This window comes from Typopeltis vanoorti, chromosome 24 (genome assembly GCF_054136105.1).
Source record: "Typopeltis vanoorti isolate ZY-2024b chromosome 24, IOZ_Tvanoo_1.0, whole genome shotgun sequence".
In the NCBI taxonomy this organism is placed as follows: Eukaryota; Metazoa; Arthropoda; class Arachnida; order Uropygi; family Thelyphonidae; genus Typopeltis; species Typopeltis vanoorti.
In genome coordinates this window covers 64519325-64539281 of record NC_143572.1, presented here as the reverse complement: position 1 = coordinate 64539281, position 19957 = coordinate 64519325, and the positions used below count along the sequence as shown (strand labels likewise).

The 19957-nt window shown below is 36.5% G+C and overlaps 1 protein-coding gene across 4 annotated transcripts in view; it reads left to right on the top strand.

Annotated features, from left to right (window-relative positions):
* The first annotated feature begins 3149 nt into the window (after positions 1–3149).
* The window catches only part of LOC150093326 (acetylcholinesterase-like), a 32680-nt gene continuing 15872 nt past the window's right edge, over positions 3150–19957 (top strand). For 3 of the 4 annotated variants that reach the window (XM_090413674.1, XM_090413671.1, XM_090413670.1), the window contains exons 1-3: positions 3150–3241; positions 6730–8286; positions 12983–13161. In XM_090413674.1, coding sequence (XP_090269800.1) covers positions 6779–8286; positions 12983–13161 — 1687 coding nt within the window. In that variant the 5' untranslated portion in view covers positions 3150–3241; positions 6730–6778. Of the gene's footprint in view, positions 3259–6729; positions 8287–12982; positions 13162–19957 lie in introns of all 4 variants that reach the window. The other variant, XM_090413672.1, reaches the window with a different exon arrangement.

The following is a 19957-nucleotide window of genomic DNA, read 5'->3' as shown; positions in this document are numbered from 1 at the left end:
TGTGTTCCACAGAACTGAACTAAATGGAATGCAAGAGTAATAGAAGTAATAGATTTGGTAAGTCGGTAGTTCACCTGTAAGAGAATGTTAAGGAATCTGTTATTATTTATACAGGCACTCCATGGAATCAAACTACTCGTTGCGGGAGACCCACACTATTAATTAACACTATCAATCATACATCTCCATAAACGCATTCACTGTCAGGGGACAACTACCTCTGGTAATCCATTCCACTAATTCATCACTTTCCAATTAAAGAACTTAGTCTGCATACCCTTGCTAACCATACTCGTAGACATTTTCTAGGTGTGACCCCTTGTTTTCCCCTACTCCTCATCTATTGAAAATTTCTTTGGTGTCGTCGTACAGAATCCTTTCAGTAACTGGTAAGTTTCTATCATATCTCCTCTCCTCTGCTTCTCAGCTAAACTGCAACCCACACACCTTCAGTCTATCCTTTTAGGGATCAGGGAACATTCAGCAGACTTGTTACCAGCTTGGTCACTTGTCTTTGAATCCTCTCTGCTACTTCCAATCCTCAAGAAACGCAGATAACCAAATCTGTGTACAGTAGTCAACGTGACCGAATCATTGCCCTATACATACATAGCTTAATGCAAAAAAAAGATGATAAAAAAACATCATGATGTTTTTTTATATTATGATCTCATAAATATATTTACAAGGTTGAAGAGTTTAAAATATTTTAAGTTACAACCTAAAGAAAATGTGGATCTAATCCAAGCAATTAAAATATTAAAATAAAAGTTAAACTAAAAGTTAAGAAAAAAAAGTCTTAATGTTATAATAATAAGAAATATATAACGTTATAAATTCTGACCTAAATTTGTAATCCAGGTCATAGTTTCAGGAGCCTTATAAAGAGAGATAATAACCTCTCATTTCTTTAGTTATCAATGTGTTCTTCAGCATCCAAGTAATCTTCTGAAGTGTTCAGACAACTCTTGCGATATGTCCTCTGAATTTCAAATGTCTCATCACCTTCATATTTCTTTCACTTTCCTGCAAACTAGTACCATCGATATGATTCAACGTATGTAATCTTCTCATGATGAAGTGCAAGGATTAAATTCCACTCAACCATACACTACCCTCTGATGTGTCTTGCAACTCCCCTCCATCCATGCCACCAGTCTGGTATCCATTCCCATTTGCTTCAACTTATGCAATAATTTTCCATGCGGTATTCTTTAAAGTTCCTTTACAAAGTTGAACAGTATCATTGTGTAGCTATTTTCTTTATCCGATTCTGTTGTCACTTTATTATAAAATGGAATAAATTTCTGAGGCAGGACCTATCTTTTACAAAGCCGTGACTTACATTAAACACATGGGTTAAAGCATTTCATCTTTTATTTATTAATTATTTGTATTCATTTTTTTGTTATAATGAAATGCAGTCTCTGGAGATCTTTTTTTATTAGTTAATAAACACAATTTCTTTTAATCCATTTATGAGCCACCCTATATAATATACTTTGAACCAAACAACTACAAAAAACTTTCTTGACTTACGCTATGGCAATAGATTTTTCCACATTCATTCCTAAATAATCCAAAGAATCCGTTATGTCTTACACAGCCCGTCATAAATGAAGTTAAACAAAAAATCTTTAGATTCCATTTGAAAAATGATGCAGCCTTAATTTAAATTAATTCTTATCCAAGAGGGAAGGATTGTTGTCGAGCATATGTTCAACAACTCATTCTGTTGTGTTTGTTCAGTAAATTCCATATAGCGTGTCGTTCATTTAATTCTTCCCTTAAAAGTAAGGAAGGGAATAATTGCAATATGACTTCTACAAGGCCATCCTGAGAAATATCCGTTGCAGGAGGAAGGTAGATTCAGCATACTGTTACGAGAGTTCTGAGTGTCGAATGTTGGCCCAACTGAAACATACTCTAACGGGCTATCATAGTGCAATTTTACACGTATTCAAGTCTAATATGAATACCTTTTTCCATTCATTGTGACTTCACCCATTCAAACTGATTTATTGTAGGTTGAACAACACTTTCGAATCTGTGATTATGACCAGTTTTGTCCTTTCTACTCTTCAGTCATGTTTTCATCTATTTACGTGTTTTACAAACTATCATATTCACCAACTTTATTTTTCGCGCAGAAATAACATTAATGCTCACGACTGAACCTTATCGCTAATACTGATGACAGCAATTGCTTAATCAATTCATCCATCATTAATCAATTGATCTACAATTAATCAACTAACACTCAGCACGAGGATAGAAACTAATCCCAAATTCAGCCTAGTCGTGAATGTCACTTGTCATTGAATTAGCAAGTCGATTCTGTTGTCAGAGATGAAGATTGGACATTCCTCAAGAATGTCCATTACTTATTTCTCAAGTGTTTGACGAAACTGCGAAAACTTTTTGCCAGTCGAGAGAGAGGATTAAAATAAAATGGAAATCATAAATTGAGATATTATTTTTCAAGTGTCCGCACGATGACCCGAGTGGCTATGCGCTTCGCAACCATATGCCTGTGAGAAGAGTGTCCTGGGTTCGATTCCCGTCGCTGACGTGAGGAGCTTGAGGATCTTCCTCAGTCATAGACAAGTTCACCACTCTTGGGCGTGAACAGTAGGGTTTTTTCTCCCCAGTTAATCTGGAGATTTTCATCCCGGAAGCAGGCAAATCGGCATTGAGAACTCGACGCTTCTACATACATAGGATACACCTTTTGAAGTGAGGTATCGAAAAACGAAGAGAAAACACTTTTCGAGACAACAGGTAATGGCTGCCCTTGACCCATATAATACACCGAACCCTCATGATTAAGTAGTTATGCTTTAGTTCCAACGAACCCAACTAAAGGTTTGATAATAAAGGAATACTTTAGATTAGATTAATAAACGTTTTATTCTCAAATTTTCTAGTTTTCATTGATATCGTAGTCCACTATTTTATTTGATTTTTTTTTAATCATGAGCACACAACCTTGATATAAATGGGGAACGCCCATCATCATTAAGTGCTTTACCGTGGCACAAAGCCAAATATCCTCTATTCTTATAACACTTTAATTGTCTTGCCTGTAATTCAGATTATCACGTGATATCTTTCCTCATAGCAACCACTTTCAACAGCGATGATAACAGTTGGCTTTCTGCATTTGTGCTAGTCATCCAAGTACGTACAATCTCGCTCTTGCTTTTCAGTCAACTACTTAAGAGACGATCAAGGGTCAGAGGTAGGTAACTAATTACAGTAAGTGATAAGTTGTTCATAGCACTTTTCTTATTTTCATGATTGCTTAAAGAAATGCGTTACATATTTCAAGTCAAGTGAGGTAGAGAATCAGAGGGAGAGAGAGAGAATTCGGATGATTTTATAGAATGAAATAAGCGTGTTGTATCCCATATTTAAAATGGGAGAGAAATTAGCTGTTCAGTGTGGAAATAAGACACCATTCTTTATTTGTTTTGAAAAACCAACGTAAGAAATATATCATGTGTAGTTCACCCGTCATTGGACTAGTTGGTTTTAACTATTTAGAGTTAGTTCCCTATTATTGAAGGTTCCGTTAAAATTTCTGTTACTAATTACTTGATACAAAGCGAAGTTTGTTTATATTTTGAAAATATGAAATGCGTTATGCTCATGAATCCATTTCCGTATTATATACACGTATAATGAAGTAAAATAATGACAGGGTAGCGTTTATCTATTATAAGTCCCCCCCCCAACACACACACCCGCTGATTTAGGGACTTTAAGTTAATAAAACTCTGCCGAAAATATACGTTTTATTTTATGAATTTCCTTCTAAAAAAATTGAAAAAAATAAACCAATACACGAAATTTCAGATAGCTACTGTAGATGAAAAACATCTAGAGTGACATGTTTTTAAATCGCCTACAGTGAAACATTCCAAAAAAAAAAAGGAAATAAAATAGATTGGTTGTCGAAAGTTTATCCGTCAACTTGATACCTTGCGATTTTATCTTATAAGACATGAAAATAATGAGCATTTTTGTGACAACCTGTAAAGACACATCCGTATAAGTTAGAACAAAATAACAACCACCATTGTTGAACTTGGCAGTCGCACTGCGCAAAGTTTAATTTTATCTTGCATTACACATAGCGCCACCTTTATTTCGAAATAATGTAATTTTATATTATTTCGTGAGAAACTTCGTGAGTTCCCAGAACTGATCATAGTAAACGTGGTGATAATGTTTGACATTGAATTTCAAACAGAATATCAGTGTCAAATCGAAACCCATAAGGCTGTCGAAAGTCAAGCTCAGGGTCATCATACGTTTTGATGCTTTAGTTGCAGGCCCTGTTGAAAAAGCTGATATATGATGACCCTAGTGCTCGGCCCAGAGTAATCTCAAACAACATACGGCAAGAGAGAGAACGAACTATCAGCTTTCAAGAATTCCCAAAGATTTAAGGAATTACCAAGAGATCTTAATGGTAAGAAATTTCAAGATTCTTTGCTCTATACGAAAGCGAAAGATGAAAGAACAAGAGAACAGGAAAATTGGAGATGCTCATAAACAATGACCATTAAACTATTTTGTACAATACCGGTTACTGTTTTTTCAGCTGAGAGATCATTTAGCAGACTGAATACATGAAAACAATTCCTCGAAAACATGGCAAAAAAGCACAAGTAGCCAAGAACGACTTAATCACCTAGCAATTTTGTGTATCGAAAATGATTTGGCTAAGCGAGTTGATTTTGCTGACATTATTGATAAATTTGAGTCGACAAAAACTGGAAAATATACTTTCAAGTAATTTTGAATATTATTATTAGTTTGTATTATGTAGATGTCAGTAGTTTTTTAAATAAATATTACTCTCGTGTTATCATTTAAACTAATTGATCCTAAACATTGCAGACTGTATAGCAATGCGTTGTCCTTAACTTGAGCTACAGGTATGGGGGTTCCGACAAAAAAAATCCTGCCCTGGGAGCCCGCTTCAGGATGTGGGAGCCATTCCACTTCCGCTGAGCTTAGCTTATTAAAAACCGAATTAGATAGAGGAGGTTACTATAAAAGTAGCAATCAATTTTGTCAAATTTTATACTGTTTAAACGAAAGAGTAATTATATTGCTTTGCAGTTCGCAAAGGAAGCGAAGGATCCTTTTTCCCTAAGATTTTAAAATTTTTCGGAGATTGAGGACATTGTCTCTGCTAGGATTAGAAGAGGTGTTTCTCAATCTGTGTGTAATGGGAGGGGGGGGGGGAGTGGATGTGTTTTACTGATTTCGAATTGAAAAGTAGGGTTACTACCCTGGGAACTCGATTATTTAAGTCATGAAATCAAAAAAAAAATTAAATAACATTTCACATCGCTACACTGTTTATTAAAACACTAACGAAGAGCCTAAAAACCTTCGTCTAACAGAAGTAAATATTCATAAAAAAAGGATATTATATACCCATTTTAATTCCATTTTTATATGCACCTACCGAGAGTTCACTTATGACGTGGGTGGTACTCTTGGTAGCATTCTGACATGAGATGGTTGCTGCCGTTAGATAGAGGGTTTGTCCTCTTACGTTTCATGCCTAGTCTCTGATGTGGATCAATTAGTTCGAAACAGCTGTCAGGCCAGTGAAACTTCTAACTTTTGATAACTCCTAACTTTGGGATAAGCTCCTAACTTTTAAGTATAGTGCTAAGCTAGTTAAGTCCACTTCCGATAGTTATATTCTTGTAATCTGTCAATATGGTTTTAATCTAACTGTGGAATTAAAATGGATATCTTTTTAATACTCCTACCATTTAGGAGTAAGTAAAGATGACAGCAGTATTCCATAGTCTTAGAGGCCTTCAGGTCTATCTATACCAGGGGTCTCAAACGCAACAAAGGGCCAATCAATTAGATGTATATCAATATTATTCTGAGAACCAAAACATAAACTAAAAAACGAAAGGCTCTAATAAAGGTCCTTTTGTTGCCGGGCCTTTATGACTTACGCAAACAATTACGCCACCATTTATATTTTAAATTTATAACCATTTTTATTTTTAAAATTTAAAAATATTCGTCAACTGCAATTGCTTTTTTTCGGGACGTATGATTTTGACTGCATTAAAATACAATTTTTAATAAATTCTTCAACAGCAAAAGGTTTCGAAGTGCGAGCAAGTTTTTCACTTATGACGTAACTCCATTTAACAGCAGCATCACTTCTTGTGATAACATTCGAAAATATCCTCTGTTGAAACATGGCACAAAGAATTTTAATAATAAGTTTCACTTTTGTTTAAAGCTGCCATAAAACATTTAAAAGTTGGAATTTTTTTTCCTGTTTTAATCCCCACAGGATGTCACAAACATTGATTTTTAGAAAAGGAATCATTAAGATCGCAGGCCGGGTAAGAATCCTTCGCTGGTCGTATCCTGCTCACGGGCTGCCAGTTCGCGACCCCTGATCTATACGGTCTACAGATGGACACTAATCTTCCACCAATGAATGTGGAGACGACAACCAATGTCATGTCCAAAAGTGACGAATATCGGTGATATTACTATTGGGTTGATGAGCACCACACAACTGGAATATTCGCCCCTAATATACAGTTTATATAGTATCATATATATAGTATTCATACTAAATTATATAAATCTTAGTCGCAGGGAGTATATTTGTCTTAACTTTTCACATAACCATTGTTAAATTTCAATTGATTTTGTATTTTCTTGCAGATATTTTCCGACGTAACTCTGACAGTAAATAAAAAAAAAACTACGAACTATGATATTTAGAAGTTGCCTTGTGTTTATTGTTGGAATTTCCACATATTTCTGTCATGGTGCTGATACCCAAAAAATATCTGAAGACTTGATTGTCAACACTAAATACGGTCCAATAAAAGGTAAAAATATAAAAACACCTGGTGAGAAGTCAGTTACAGCTTTTCTTGGTATTCCATATGCCAAACCTCCTCTAGGTGAAAAACGTTTCCGTCCACCCGAACCTATCGAGCCATGGACCGATACACTGGAAGCAATCGAGTTACCAGATGCATGCATGCAGGCAAAGATCATAATAAATAAAGCTTTTGAACAAGAGATGGCTCTATTTGCTCCCAAGAATCCTAATGAAGACTGTCTGAAGCTAAATATATGGGTCCCACATCCACAGCCAAAGAAGGCTGCAGTTATGGTTTACATTTATGGCGGAGCATTCGTTATTGGATCTACCGATATGTTTGTTAATGATCCCAAGGTTTTAGTTTCAGAAGAAAATATTATTGCAGTGTCAATGAATTACAGAGTTGCATCTTTAGGTTTCCTTTATTTTGGACGTTCGGATGCACCAGGAAACGCAGGATTACTGGACCAGACATTAGCTATTCGCTGGGTAAAGGAGAATATCGCTGCCTTTGGAGGGGATCCTGAATCCATTACTCTTTTTGGAGTAAGTGCTGGAGGCTCAAGTGTAAGTTTTCATCTGTTATCACCGCTCAGTGAAAAATTCTTCAATCGGGCCATCATACAGGGTGGAACTGCAACATCCTCTTGGGCCGTACGTGACAGAACAAATGCCATTGAACAAGGTCTTCAGCTAGCTAAACTAGTTAATTGTCCACATGAGAAGAATGACCTTGACACTGTCCTGGATTGCCTACGCAAGAAAGAGGCAAAAGATTTAGTGGAACAAGAAATTAATTTACAAGGATTTCTTGAATTTTCATTCATTCCTGTAGTAGATGGAGCATTTATTAACGAAAACCCAGATATGATACTGAAAACTAAACAGTTCAAAAATACGAGTATTCTTCTTGGAACGTCTTTGAATGAAGGAAGTATGTTCCTCACTAATTATCTTCCTGATATTTTCAAAATAGATGATAACCTTACTGTAACACATGAAGAATTTCTAGAAGCTTTGAGGGCATTTTCTCCTTTCAGTGATGAATTAGTTGAACAAGCCATTATCCAGGAATACTCAGATTGGACAGGATCAGATTTCATTGGCGCTGTAGATAAATCAGTAAGTGATCGTTGCTTTGTGTGTCCTACGGAGCAGTTTGCTAGGGAGTTTGCGAATGCCGAAAATGATGTCTATCTGTACAGTTTCCAGTACCAGTCACCTCCTTTGTTTGAAGGTTTTCCTCCGAAGTGGATGGGAGTTAGACACGGTTCAGACCATATGTATTCGATGGGCTTATATTTGAATGAAGCATTTAAAAGTGGATCACAAGATATACAGCTGTCGAAGAGACTAATGCGACTTTGGGCAAATTTCGCCAGATCAGGGTAAGATTGATGTTAAAAGCATTTATTTTACAGTGAATATTTATTGGCCTTTTGTTGTTTTAAAATTTAGGTATTTTAATTTACATTACTTACTTCATAAAAGTGATTAAGTAATTAACATGCTGTCTTATTGTAAGGTTGAATTTTTTTTTTCAGTTTCTCTCTCCCTCCCTCTCTCTCTCTCTCTCTCTTGGGAGGATGGAGAAGAAAACCCAGATAGCACTTCTACTTAAATGCTATCTTGGTGGTACGATCTTCAGAAACATACTGATCCGGAATCAGTAGCGTTGCAGATGTTTTGCCGCCCCTCTCAATACACCCCAAAAATACCACAAAAAGTGAAAACGGCGTATAGAGTAAGGTTCAAAGTCCGCCTGCGGAGGACCCCCCCCCTGGCTACGCCACTGTCTGGAATGTAATGGGGAGAATATAAAAAAAAGTTTCCAACCCTTATAGAAAGGAACTGGTCCAATAACGTTTTAATACGTCCTTGGTTTCAAAGCTAGCTAAATATCAATGGAGCATCTTTTGGGGGAATTTGCCCTCCACTTTAAATCATGTTGCAAGATAATCTCATCTGCAGGTGAAGGTTAATCAACTCCACTCGATGTGAAAGGTTGACGGATGAAGAATGAGTCCGCCAAACAAAAACGAAATCAGCTGCAGTATGCTCCCCAATCAAGAGGCTGTGAGTCCGAATCTCCCAGAGGGATGTAGATGCGTTTAAATGTGTTTCAGTGTTGGAAGTATATCATCGCTTGTTGTTAGATTATTCCCATGTTTATTAGAGTCCTTAAGTGACTTAAAAAATGTTTCAATCTGGTCTCCAGGGCAGTCTTTCCTGATTAGTTATTTATTCCATGAAACATCCAATAAGGATTTTGTTTCAAACGTCGTCCAACTGAATTAATTCCCATTCTCTTAAATTGGCCTTATTCTGTTAAATAGCAAATAATGCAGTTCGCGCGGGCGGGAGAGCATGTGTGTGTGTGTGTGTGAATATTTTATTTTATATTTCTATCATGTTTTTAAATCGGATACTGTGTAAGCCATAGACTAAATGAAATGTTCTACATAGTACAGTTCTTAAAAACGTAAGGAAGTGTCGTATGGAAGTACAGTAGTTTGATAGTGAACGGTGTCATAAATTGACCAAGAGTTCGTTACACGTTTGAAAACAAATTAAATCAAACATCCAGTATATAAATGAGATTATCAAATGTTTTGCACATTACAAATATCTCTAAATGACCACTTACCCTGTAAAAAAAAAAAAAAAAAAAAGTGTTTCGTCCAAAATTGAAATATACTTTACTCAAGTGCCATCTGAAGTGTATTTTTGTGCTACCCCCATTTAAGAATGATTCCAAGTATACTTGATCTCTTTGATAAACGTATCAAGCAATTCACATTTGGAAGATATTGCTTGCGTTTCTTGGACTGAGAATAATGATTTAGATATTTCACTCCCGGAAATAGCCCTGTTTGCTAAAGAATAGATAATGATGAAGCAAAAGCTGCTATTCACTGCGTGCATTTTCTCAATGTACTGTGCATTGCCTAAATAATAATAAATATGTAAATAAAAATTGGAAAAGTACAGTCAAGTACAGAAAAGTAAAATCGCAATGCCAAATTCAGGGTGTCGTAAAAGTAATCATAACTTTCAGTAGTATGAAATATAGTTGCAGAGTACCAGTCCCTCAATCCGGTTTTAATAAAAGCGCAAAAAAAAAAAAAGGGGCTTCAACATTTCGCGTGCGTGGGCGCGTCAGTGAAGATATGTAAGTCGCAAGTAGAAAAATTTGATTTTTCTATTGCTATAATTAGAGAATACAGTTTTCTGGTTCAGTAAGTAACTGAACTCCGCAGCTGGCGAGCGACCAACTTAATGTACTCACAGTTACCACATTAAGGACTCGGTTCTGATTATAGTGACAAATATTAATATTTCTTATGGGATAAGCTTGTATTCGTTTCTGTATAGCTATTCTGTGTAGCCGTTTAGATTTAAATCTAAATTGTCATTTCTCTTCCAGACCTGAAAACCTAAAAATGGTAAGGCGATGGACAGACAATTATTAAATCTTTTGAAAATTTCCATTTTCCCCCTCTAAATTTCCCTATTGTTTCATAAACCAAGTAACAACGCATGTGTTATGCGAGTGCAGGTTTTAAAAATAAATAAATAAAAAGATTGCTGTTCGCGCTAACTGCCTTAGTCTCCAAAACCTAAGGTTGAACTAAATTTTTAGCCATATAATCATTTTTCATGACTACAGCCAAATGTTGACAAATTTTTTCTTCATCAGCATACTGATAAATTATATTATCAAACTGTGTTATAAATTTCGTACAAATTACATCGCAATAAGTTTTTGGCAAAACTTGCAAATTTCCTAGTGCCATAGCTAAGGAATTAATGTAAAGTGCTTACACAAAACTATGAGGAGAGACATTTTACTATGGAATATGTCCACAGCGAACTGCAATGCAGTTCAAGTCGTAAGAACCAAGTGATCCAGAAGGCATTGAAGCAAACTGACGCACTTCTCCTTCAGAGCAAGGATAAGGCCCCGCTCAAAATTCACCTTATCCAAGGGAAATAAGAATTATGAGCAGCGACGCATTTTGGTGACTGCGTCTCTTTGTCTGCCAAATGTGTTCTATGTGGTTATGATCTGGTGCGCGTGTTGGCCACTCGATTCAATTAATATCCGTGGTCTCCAGACGTATCTAAATTGCTCTAGTATGATGTAGTGTGCCTTATCCTTTAAATGAAATCTGTACCTACATTTCCACGGAACAATAGAACATGACGGTGAGGAACTTATTTGCAATTTCGTTCATCAATCTAGTCACTTTTTACAGCTCAGTGAGTCTATTAAGCTTAATGTCTCCCGAGACCATGACCCGAACACCGCCGCATTTATCACTTCAAGAACAGGATAGTAAGCAGTACCACTTTCACCAGATTAAGTGTCTCCTAGAATAGGAAGAGTGACTAAAACGACCCTCATCTGTAAAGAGTACATTACCTTATTGGAATCTTGTACAATTTGTATGAATACAATACCACTGAAAATGTGTTCTACAATGTGCTGTGGGACGCAGAGTAGATGCTTCGGTCGTATAGCGTCTACTTTTTGCAGACGTCGAGCCAGAGGTTGTCGAGATAGTCGCGTACCAGTGCTTGAATGGAGCCAACTTGCAAGCCGACCTGCTATGGTGCGTCGATTACTTTTTGCTGTTAGAATAAAAACTATGTCTTCGTGCTATTTCTGGCACACAAATTTCATTGCTTTGAAATCCTGCCTAGAGACTGGATACAACGCTGTGTGAAATTTGAAACTCTTTGTCAACAGCAGTAATTCTGCAGCCTTCAAGGGTCCCAATAATTCTTCCCTTCTTGAAATCAAATAGATGATGTTTCTCAAAATTACAAGAACATTGAACTTTCCGCCTCCAGGGAGTTCAAAGACTCATCGAGGGAGAGTGTGCCAACAACATACGTGATTTTTCATTATGTGTAGCCACGTGACTCTGTGCGCGATTCAAAAATTTCAATGTGTACCCGCTTTCTACGCGAAATCAGTTATAGAAATCGCCACAACCGCTGAATTATCTGAATTTGCGGTTGTAATCTTCAGAAATAGTGTATATTGCAAGATCACACATTACTTGAATGCCAAGTATCAACACCCATGCTCGATTTACTAGTGTCCAAAATCTTAGAATCATAATTTTTTACATGGAATTCAACATGTAGCTATCGAGAGGTCGCAGGTCTCGGTTACACAAAAATGATGGATGCTGGAGATGGATGAAGATCATGTTCTGAGCGACTAAGAATGAGAATCGGTGGAAGTCAAATTGCAAGTAAAAATATCATTGTGGCAAAGCAAGGCAATGGTGTTTCTGATATACCGAAAAGTGCGGTATATAAACTATATCAAGTTATCCATCTTATCACAGGCCAACATTTCTTGCATTCCCATTTTGCCAGTGATGTGATCCGTCATTGACCTTTAAAGTTTAATACTATCAAAAGCTTATTAGTAAGAAAATATTATTATTTTCAATACTGATTTATTCATTAATGATAAATATTAATGAAAATTTATTAATTATATAAGTGTGTGTGTGAGGAAAAAGAATTGGAAACCCACACTCTTTTGCTACGAATTTTCAAAAAATAAGACTTTAAGAGACTTTATTTTTTAAACCTTCCTACAGAATTGTCCAAGTAAATTGAAAAGTTAAGATGCACCCACATTGTTCTGACTGAATATACACATAGAATCACCTCTCAATCTTCAAGTAGCATTCACTATTTAGTAGGCAACCATATTCCTGACTCTCATTTTTTAATTGTTTTTTTATACGATGGTAGTAGTAGTAACTGAATGTTGTTATGATGAAGGTTATCAGTAAATAGCTTGGTTTACGATAATTTACATGTCCTCCAATTTCCCATTAGTTTTAATCTAACATAGTATGCTCTTCAATGCCAAAATTTAGATTTTAACACGAGAAATTCTTAATACCCCCCCTCCATCATAGCAATCATAATTAAAACGTGGGTACAATTGCATCCGTAATTAAAATTAGATTTGATTAACCGTATTGTAAGATAAGTTTTTCCCCCATATTATGATGAGTTAAATTAAATTCCTGCAATTTTTTCTTAATTCAGGAACCCTAATGTATCACCAGATGGCTCTGAAGAGAGCCAAACATGGCCTGTTTACACAGCAGAAAGTAAAGAATATTTAATCTTCGATAAGCCAGAGTCTAGCTCTGTAGGTCGTGGACTTCGTTCGAGGCAATGTGCGTTTTGGCAACGATATATCCCTTACTTGACCCAATGGACAGGTTCGTATATATATTTAATCTTGTTTGTTTTGAGCTGTAATTCATTCTTTGATATAATCTAAGTTACGTTTTCATTGAGAATTAAGCTACTGAACTTTTAGCTTCGATTGTCTGAAATTACATAAAAAGCTAAGTTAGTGAGTGCATGTGAACTACAAAAAATTGTTTGCATTTAAATCTACGAGAATCTTTATTTTTTATTATTTTTTATTTTATTTATTTATTATTATTATTTTTTTTTTTTTTTGAGCCCATGCACTAGAAATTGGTTGATCAACCTATAGTACAGGGTGGACAAGTTATTCGCTAATAAGACCTGCATATAATACCTTTCTGAATGTTAAAGAGCCGCAAAAAATATTAGTTTCAAATTGTATTTATAAATAATAAAAAATACAACTATGGAGTAGTCCTACTCACCAAAGAAGAATATATTTATTCTCTATTCGTTGAGGGCTATGATTGATTCTTCATTTGTGCAGTTAATAGTTTTAAATCTGGCTGGTAAGATGTCAAAGTTGTTCTAAGAAACTCAGTGAAGACAGCACGATGTTTTGGCTTGATAAAGTTCATTACAGGGAAGAGAAATTCATAGCAGTAAGTTGTCCCAAAAACAGTAGTCGGAAGGCAGGTCATACGTCTTCCTTCAGGCTGTCTATCCTTCACGGTTTACCGCAAACCGACACATACTGGCCAATACATATATGCTAACTCATATTACCACCAGTCACAAAAAATTGGAGTCATTAACACCCTTAAAAACAGAGCTATATTAATTTGCTCTAATCAACAAGCCCTTAAACAACAATTAAAGATTATTAACAACACACTTATAAATAATGGCTATAATAAAAATACTATTAATCAAGTTTTTCATAAAACTTCATCAAAAACGAATCTATATTACAGTAAAACCATAGCCATCCCATACATTATTGATTTTTTCTGATAACCCTTTAGAGTCCTACATCATTATAATCTCAATGCCACTTAAATCACCTATAAAATTAAAAAAACATATTCAGCTCCTCTAAGGATCCTCCTTCCTTCGGCGCATCCCGGAGTTTATTGCATCTAGTGCACCTGTAACTTGCCTTATATTGGTGAAACTGGACGTGCAATCCCTATACGTAAAAAAAGAGAGAGAGAGAGAGAACTCAAAAGACACACATTATATAAATATTGAAACTATTAAACTAAATTTATTATAGTCTAACCAAGTGAAAATTAAACTTTCAACATCTTTCTCTAAATCCGGAGTAATTTAATAAAAAGGTGGCACACCTTTTGGCAACTCCTATAGGTAAAGATGACCTCGCTGTTGCTTCTGGCTGGTACCTCCGCGTCTGGGCCTGGCTCCCACTGAAGAGACCTCAAAGGTCGAAACTAGTCTGGGTAGTGGCCCTTTCCTTAATGCATAACATTAGACATATCCGCAAGGAGATGTGTTTTGCATTATGGGAGATACTGAAATAGGAGTGATGGTAGCTTGGTCCACCTTTGCGACGCGTTTCCCGGTGTTGTACTACCTTACCCCAGTCCTGAAGATACTTCCAGGTGCAAACATTTTTGCACAGACTTGGATAAAGGATTAAACATAACAATTTTGGTGAAGCAGCCTCTCTGATCACGCTCTCAACAATCTACATTAAATTGTCTGGAAAAGTCCCCACTCTTTACATCATACAAAAACCTGCTATGAAAGAAAATGTGAAATTCTGATTAACAACCCTTATCTCAGCAATAATGGTGACATAAAAATTCCAAGAATTTGGATGGCACATATTCAGCATACTTTAGGACTTTAAGCAATTTTTAGGTTGTATTGGAAATAGTACCATACCAATTGGTTGATATTTATATGTATAATCATATAGTGCGATTTTTTTCCATTTTATATATATATATAACATGTTGCTCTCCAGCCCAATTTAATTTTATAACCTAATAGACAATAATAATAGTACGCTCTAGCTTTGATGTAGTGAAGGTTTTTTTTTTCTCACTAGAGGTCAGGTCAATAATTGTTGTAAAGGTTGGTCAGTAACTTTAGAAAACCATGCAGATTGTAGTGTAGCTTGTTTCTTTGTATATATGTGTATACTCCTGATGAAGGTTGTTAAAGGGCCTTGGTTTTGTTTATACCACAAGAAAGCAATCATCGGCATTACTTGAAAGGGAAGATATAATTTTATGTCGTCACCAGTATTTGCGTTCTACCAGGAAATATCGTCACGAGGGACGAAATATTTATTATACAGACGAAACCTAGGTGAATGCCGGTCGCACCTGCATTAAAGTTCTCCAGAACATGACAGTAAAAAGTGCTCGTCGAGCATTTTTGTTGGTCTTAACGACAGGCCTGAAATCACCGAGTGGAAAGGGGTCTCGTGGATGAGTCCCTGACTCCCTTAGGGACTCATCCAGGAAAGCGACATATCATCCATACTAGTTGTCATACCTTTTTCTCGAATTCATTCATTCTCTTCTTCATCCTTCCTCTTTTGCCTTTTACGGTGACGAGGTTTGTTATCCTTGCAGCCGTAACGAGGATAAGGTGGTTATCCCTATGCCCCCCCCCCGGTGTGTCCTATGTCTGTAGATCCGTGTATTCACGGGGTCGATTTGCCTGTTCTGGCGAGGAAAAACCCGAGTTTCCGGTTGAGAAAACTCCCTAACTGACCTTTCGTCGAAAGAGACAGATAAAGGTATCCTCACATCACTGGCGGGAATCGAACCAAGGTCGTTCCGACTGAAGGGCCTCGTCTATAACGATTGAACTCTGCATTCGTTCATCTACACAGTATTTGCTCTCACGCTGGCTTGATTATCTGAGGGGATACCTGCTTTCTGATGTTGGATTCTGAATGAAGAGAAATTAAAATTATTAATACTCCCTTCAGAATCCAACATAATCCACCATATCAGACTACATTTGTAGATGTTATTTAATGTAAATCTCTTGTTATAAACTATTATTCATATAATTAAATAAAAAAAACTCAATTACCTTAGAGTTTTTTTTTTATTTAATCTAGGATATGTATTAATAATGGAAAGGACTCTGTATAAAAAATGACGTTCAGATTATTTTATTTATTCCTATATTAATAGTAAAAGAATTTGTGTTCATAATTAATTGTATATTATTTGAAATTGAAAAATATCTTTTTATTTTATTTCTGTATGTAAAGGTAAAATGTTATGTAATGCTTATGTACTGCTCTAATTGTTGTCATGGAGACGGAATTAAAAGTGGAAAGCGCGAGCGTGGTAGCGCGTGAGTTATGGACACGAGATGGAATTGATATAAGCTAGACGGTGAGAAGAAGTTTTTGGCGGGAAAAAGGAGTGAAGGTATATAAACGAAAGCGAGAGAAAACAGAGTCGTCGTCACAGTCAGAGTCAGCACTAGAACTGCGGAACTAGGGACTGAGTACAGTTGGTGCACTCAGCACAGTAACAGCACTCATAACAGTGCAATAGAGATGAGGAAATAATTTATTAGCAGCACGGAGTTAAGTAAGAGGCTGTAGTAACAGGAATTAAGTGCTGTAACTAGTTTACGAAGGATCGGGATGTAAATTGACAACTCAGAATATTGGTATGGAATTCGGAAGTTAACGTTGAATTCCAGAGCTTTCAAGGAAGATTAGTGGAAAGCTGATTCTATTGCAAAGTAGTATATGAGGAATAAGTGAATTTTCTAGTGCAAGTGTCGGCATTTGTGATGTGCTGAGATTAAAGATTAAGTTAATTTAAAGAAGATTACTTTTGAAATGTGTTGCTCCAGTGTGATAGTTAACTAAAGTTTTCAGTGTGCCCTAGTGAATAATATGTGCAAGGATTTATTCCGGTAAGAACAGTTGTACTTCATAGCATTTTAGAGTGAAGTATTAAGAATGAACTCCTCCTGTTAATTCCTAACATAAACACCATAGTTAATGCTGAAATTAGCTGAAGCTAGAAGATTAATAGTTCCCCCCCCCCCTTTGAGTGATAACTACCTCTTGACTCAACTATGTTATTTCTGACTAAGGGATAATTAGAGAATACAATTGTTAAAATATTTACCGTGAATTTCAGTGATATTGAACTTTAGAACTATCTTTGTTTATTAGGAAGAAAATAGATTTTAAAGACTCAATGTTTGATACCAACAGTTGAGGGAATGTTATGAGTTGTTGAACAGAGTTAATTTTGCATTATCTTGTATCCAAAGTATGCTTAGGTTTATATTATATAACCCTGCATTAAACGTTTTTGTTTTATTGATTTTAATTTGTTGTTAGCCTGATTCTTTTTCACTGCACCGTTCATAAAATTATCGGACCTAGCGGGAACCTGAAATGTTGATGTCAAATTCGGATTATATATAAAAATTAGACTGCTAAAGTTAATTAATATTTGATTCCACTATTTTGCATGGACTGATCTGAATTTGGGTAGTGCAGTATAATAGAAATTTCCCTATTTGGATTAGTAATCAACATACAATTAATTCTCCTTATTAAGAACAACGTTAAAACAAGATGGCGGATCAAAAGACAGGATGTACTAATACTACTATGGATGGACAGGCCAACACTAACCAATAGGCTGTAGATTCCAATCATAACACGAGCATGAAATTTGTTTGTTTTGCCTATCGCTTCTTTTAGCAAACGTCACACCTAAAAATCCTATGAGCTACGGTAGTGACAATAAGACTCCAATAAAAGACATTAAATATGAAATATTAATTGAACTGCATTACCACGTCCAAACGCAAGACATTGCAACTATATATCGCACCATTAGAGAAAAATCTAGCTCTCACCACTTTCTTGACTGCGTTCATTCACAATATTCCATGGATGTCGTCTTGTCATATACCTAGCCTCCATAAAAGTTTTTAAAAAAATAAATTTAGAAATACTGCTATCCAATATATCTATGTCAGACATTTGTAGGTTTCTACCATATCGTCCTCTTCTTCATCTTTGCTAGCATCTGCAGTCCATAAATTCTCAATTTATTTGTATGAACTACATACCACACTTTCGATATCATTTGCACCCCTCTGTCCATTGTATTTAACAACCAGATCGATCTGGTCACAGTAATTTAGGTAATGTAGTATCAAAGGATCTTGTCTTTCTTAATCCTCCTCTTCTACCTTTTATGATGTTGAGGTTGTTTATTCTTATAAACGCAACCGTCTCGAGGATAAAGTGATTAGCCCTATACCTCCCGGTGTGTCCTATGTTTGTAATTGCGTGTGTTCACCAGGCTGGTTTGCCTGTTCTGGGGGGTAAGAAAAACCCGAGTTTCCGGGTGACACCCCTCCCCATATGTGACCGGCTAACTCACCTTTAGTTATCAGATAAAGGTTCCTCAGGGGAATCGAACCCAGGTTTTTTCTTATGTTGAGCTCATACACGAGAGCTTGGTAAATCAACTTATAGTACATTAGAATCCTGTATGGGTTGAGAAAGAAGGTACTCTGTTCATATTGGATTTGAATGAATGTATATTGTATTCTTTAGGGAACACATCAAGGAGAAGACTGTTCCATAGTATAGCAGTTGCAGGGATGAAGAAGTAGGAGAAGAAAACTTGTTCTGTGGGTTTCAAGATGCTGAGCAACTTGTTGAAGCTTGTAGGGATGCGGAGCAGCAGCTACACGTTTCAACGTGCTTAGTATTAAGTGGGGAAATTATTGAAGCTATTTCGGATGAACATTTTCCATGGAAATATTTGTAGAAAAGACATCGTGTGGAGACAGATCGTCTGTGCGCAAGTGGGGGGAGTGAGTTGATAAGAGATGGATCATTAATAAGTCTGATTGCTCTTCTCTGTATTGAGTTGAGCGTTTTGACGGAGATTTTGGTGGCCCCGCCCTATATGGGGGAGCAGTATTTGATGGTTGGACGGATTTGTATAAGGTTAACAGCTATTCAGGAGTGAAGTAACGTCTTGAGCGAAAGAGAAATCCTAGTTTTTTTAGAAGCTGAGGATGCAATGGTTATGTGTTTATGCCAGGAGTGGCTTATTATCAGGGTAATACCAAGAAGAGAAATCTCGGATTGGTTGGAAATTTGGGTGTTGTCAAAAATAATGCTGCAAGAAAATAGTTAATTTTTTATGAGAAATGAGACGGTACTGGGTATTATTTGCATTGAAATTGACGAGGTTATCTGAACCTCAATGAAGAATGGCTTGGAGGTCTGAGTTGAGGGCAGTGGTGGTTGCTGTTCTGTAGGTTCAGGTGAGTTGTGTGGAGTAAGGTTTATCAAAAGAAAGGGAGGAGTGCAACCACCACTGCGCTCTAAAGGTCATTGATATATCGTAGAAAGAGGGTTGGTGAGAGAACAGTACCTTGAGGAACTCTGGCATTAGTTGAATGGCGAGAGGATGAGGCATCCACCACCACACATAGTTGCGTCCAGACAGAAAGCTGGCAATCCAACTACAGATCTCTTGAGATAGACCAAACGATGGGCTGGCTTGGTAAGCACTTATGCCAGACCCGGTGAAACATCTTGGAGATATCAAGTCCAACCTCTTGCGATTCGCCAAACTTCTCCATGGCATTTGTCCAGAGATGGGTGACATATGTGAGCAGATCTCCTGTTGATCGGCAGCGACGGAATTCATACGGGTGGTCGTTTATTAGACGGGTAGCTTCAACGTAGTGTAGAAGTTGGGAATTGATGATTTTTCCATTACTTTAGACAGGATTGAGGGTGACCAAGATGGGGCGGTTGTTGGACGGCAGTGACTTGTCGCCGTTCTTGGGAATGGATTGAATACA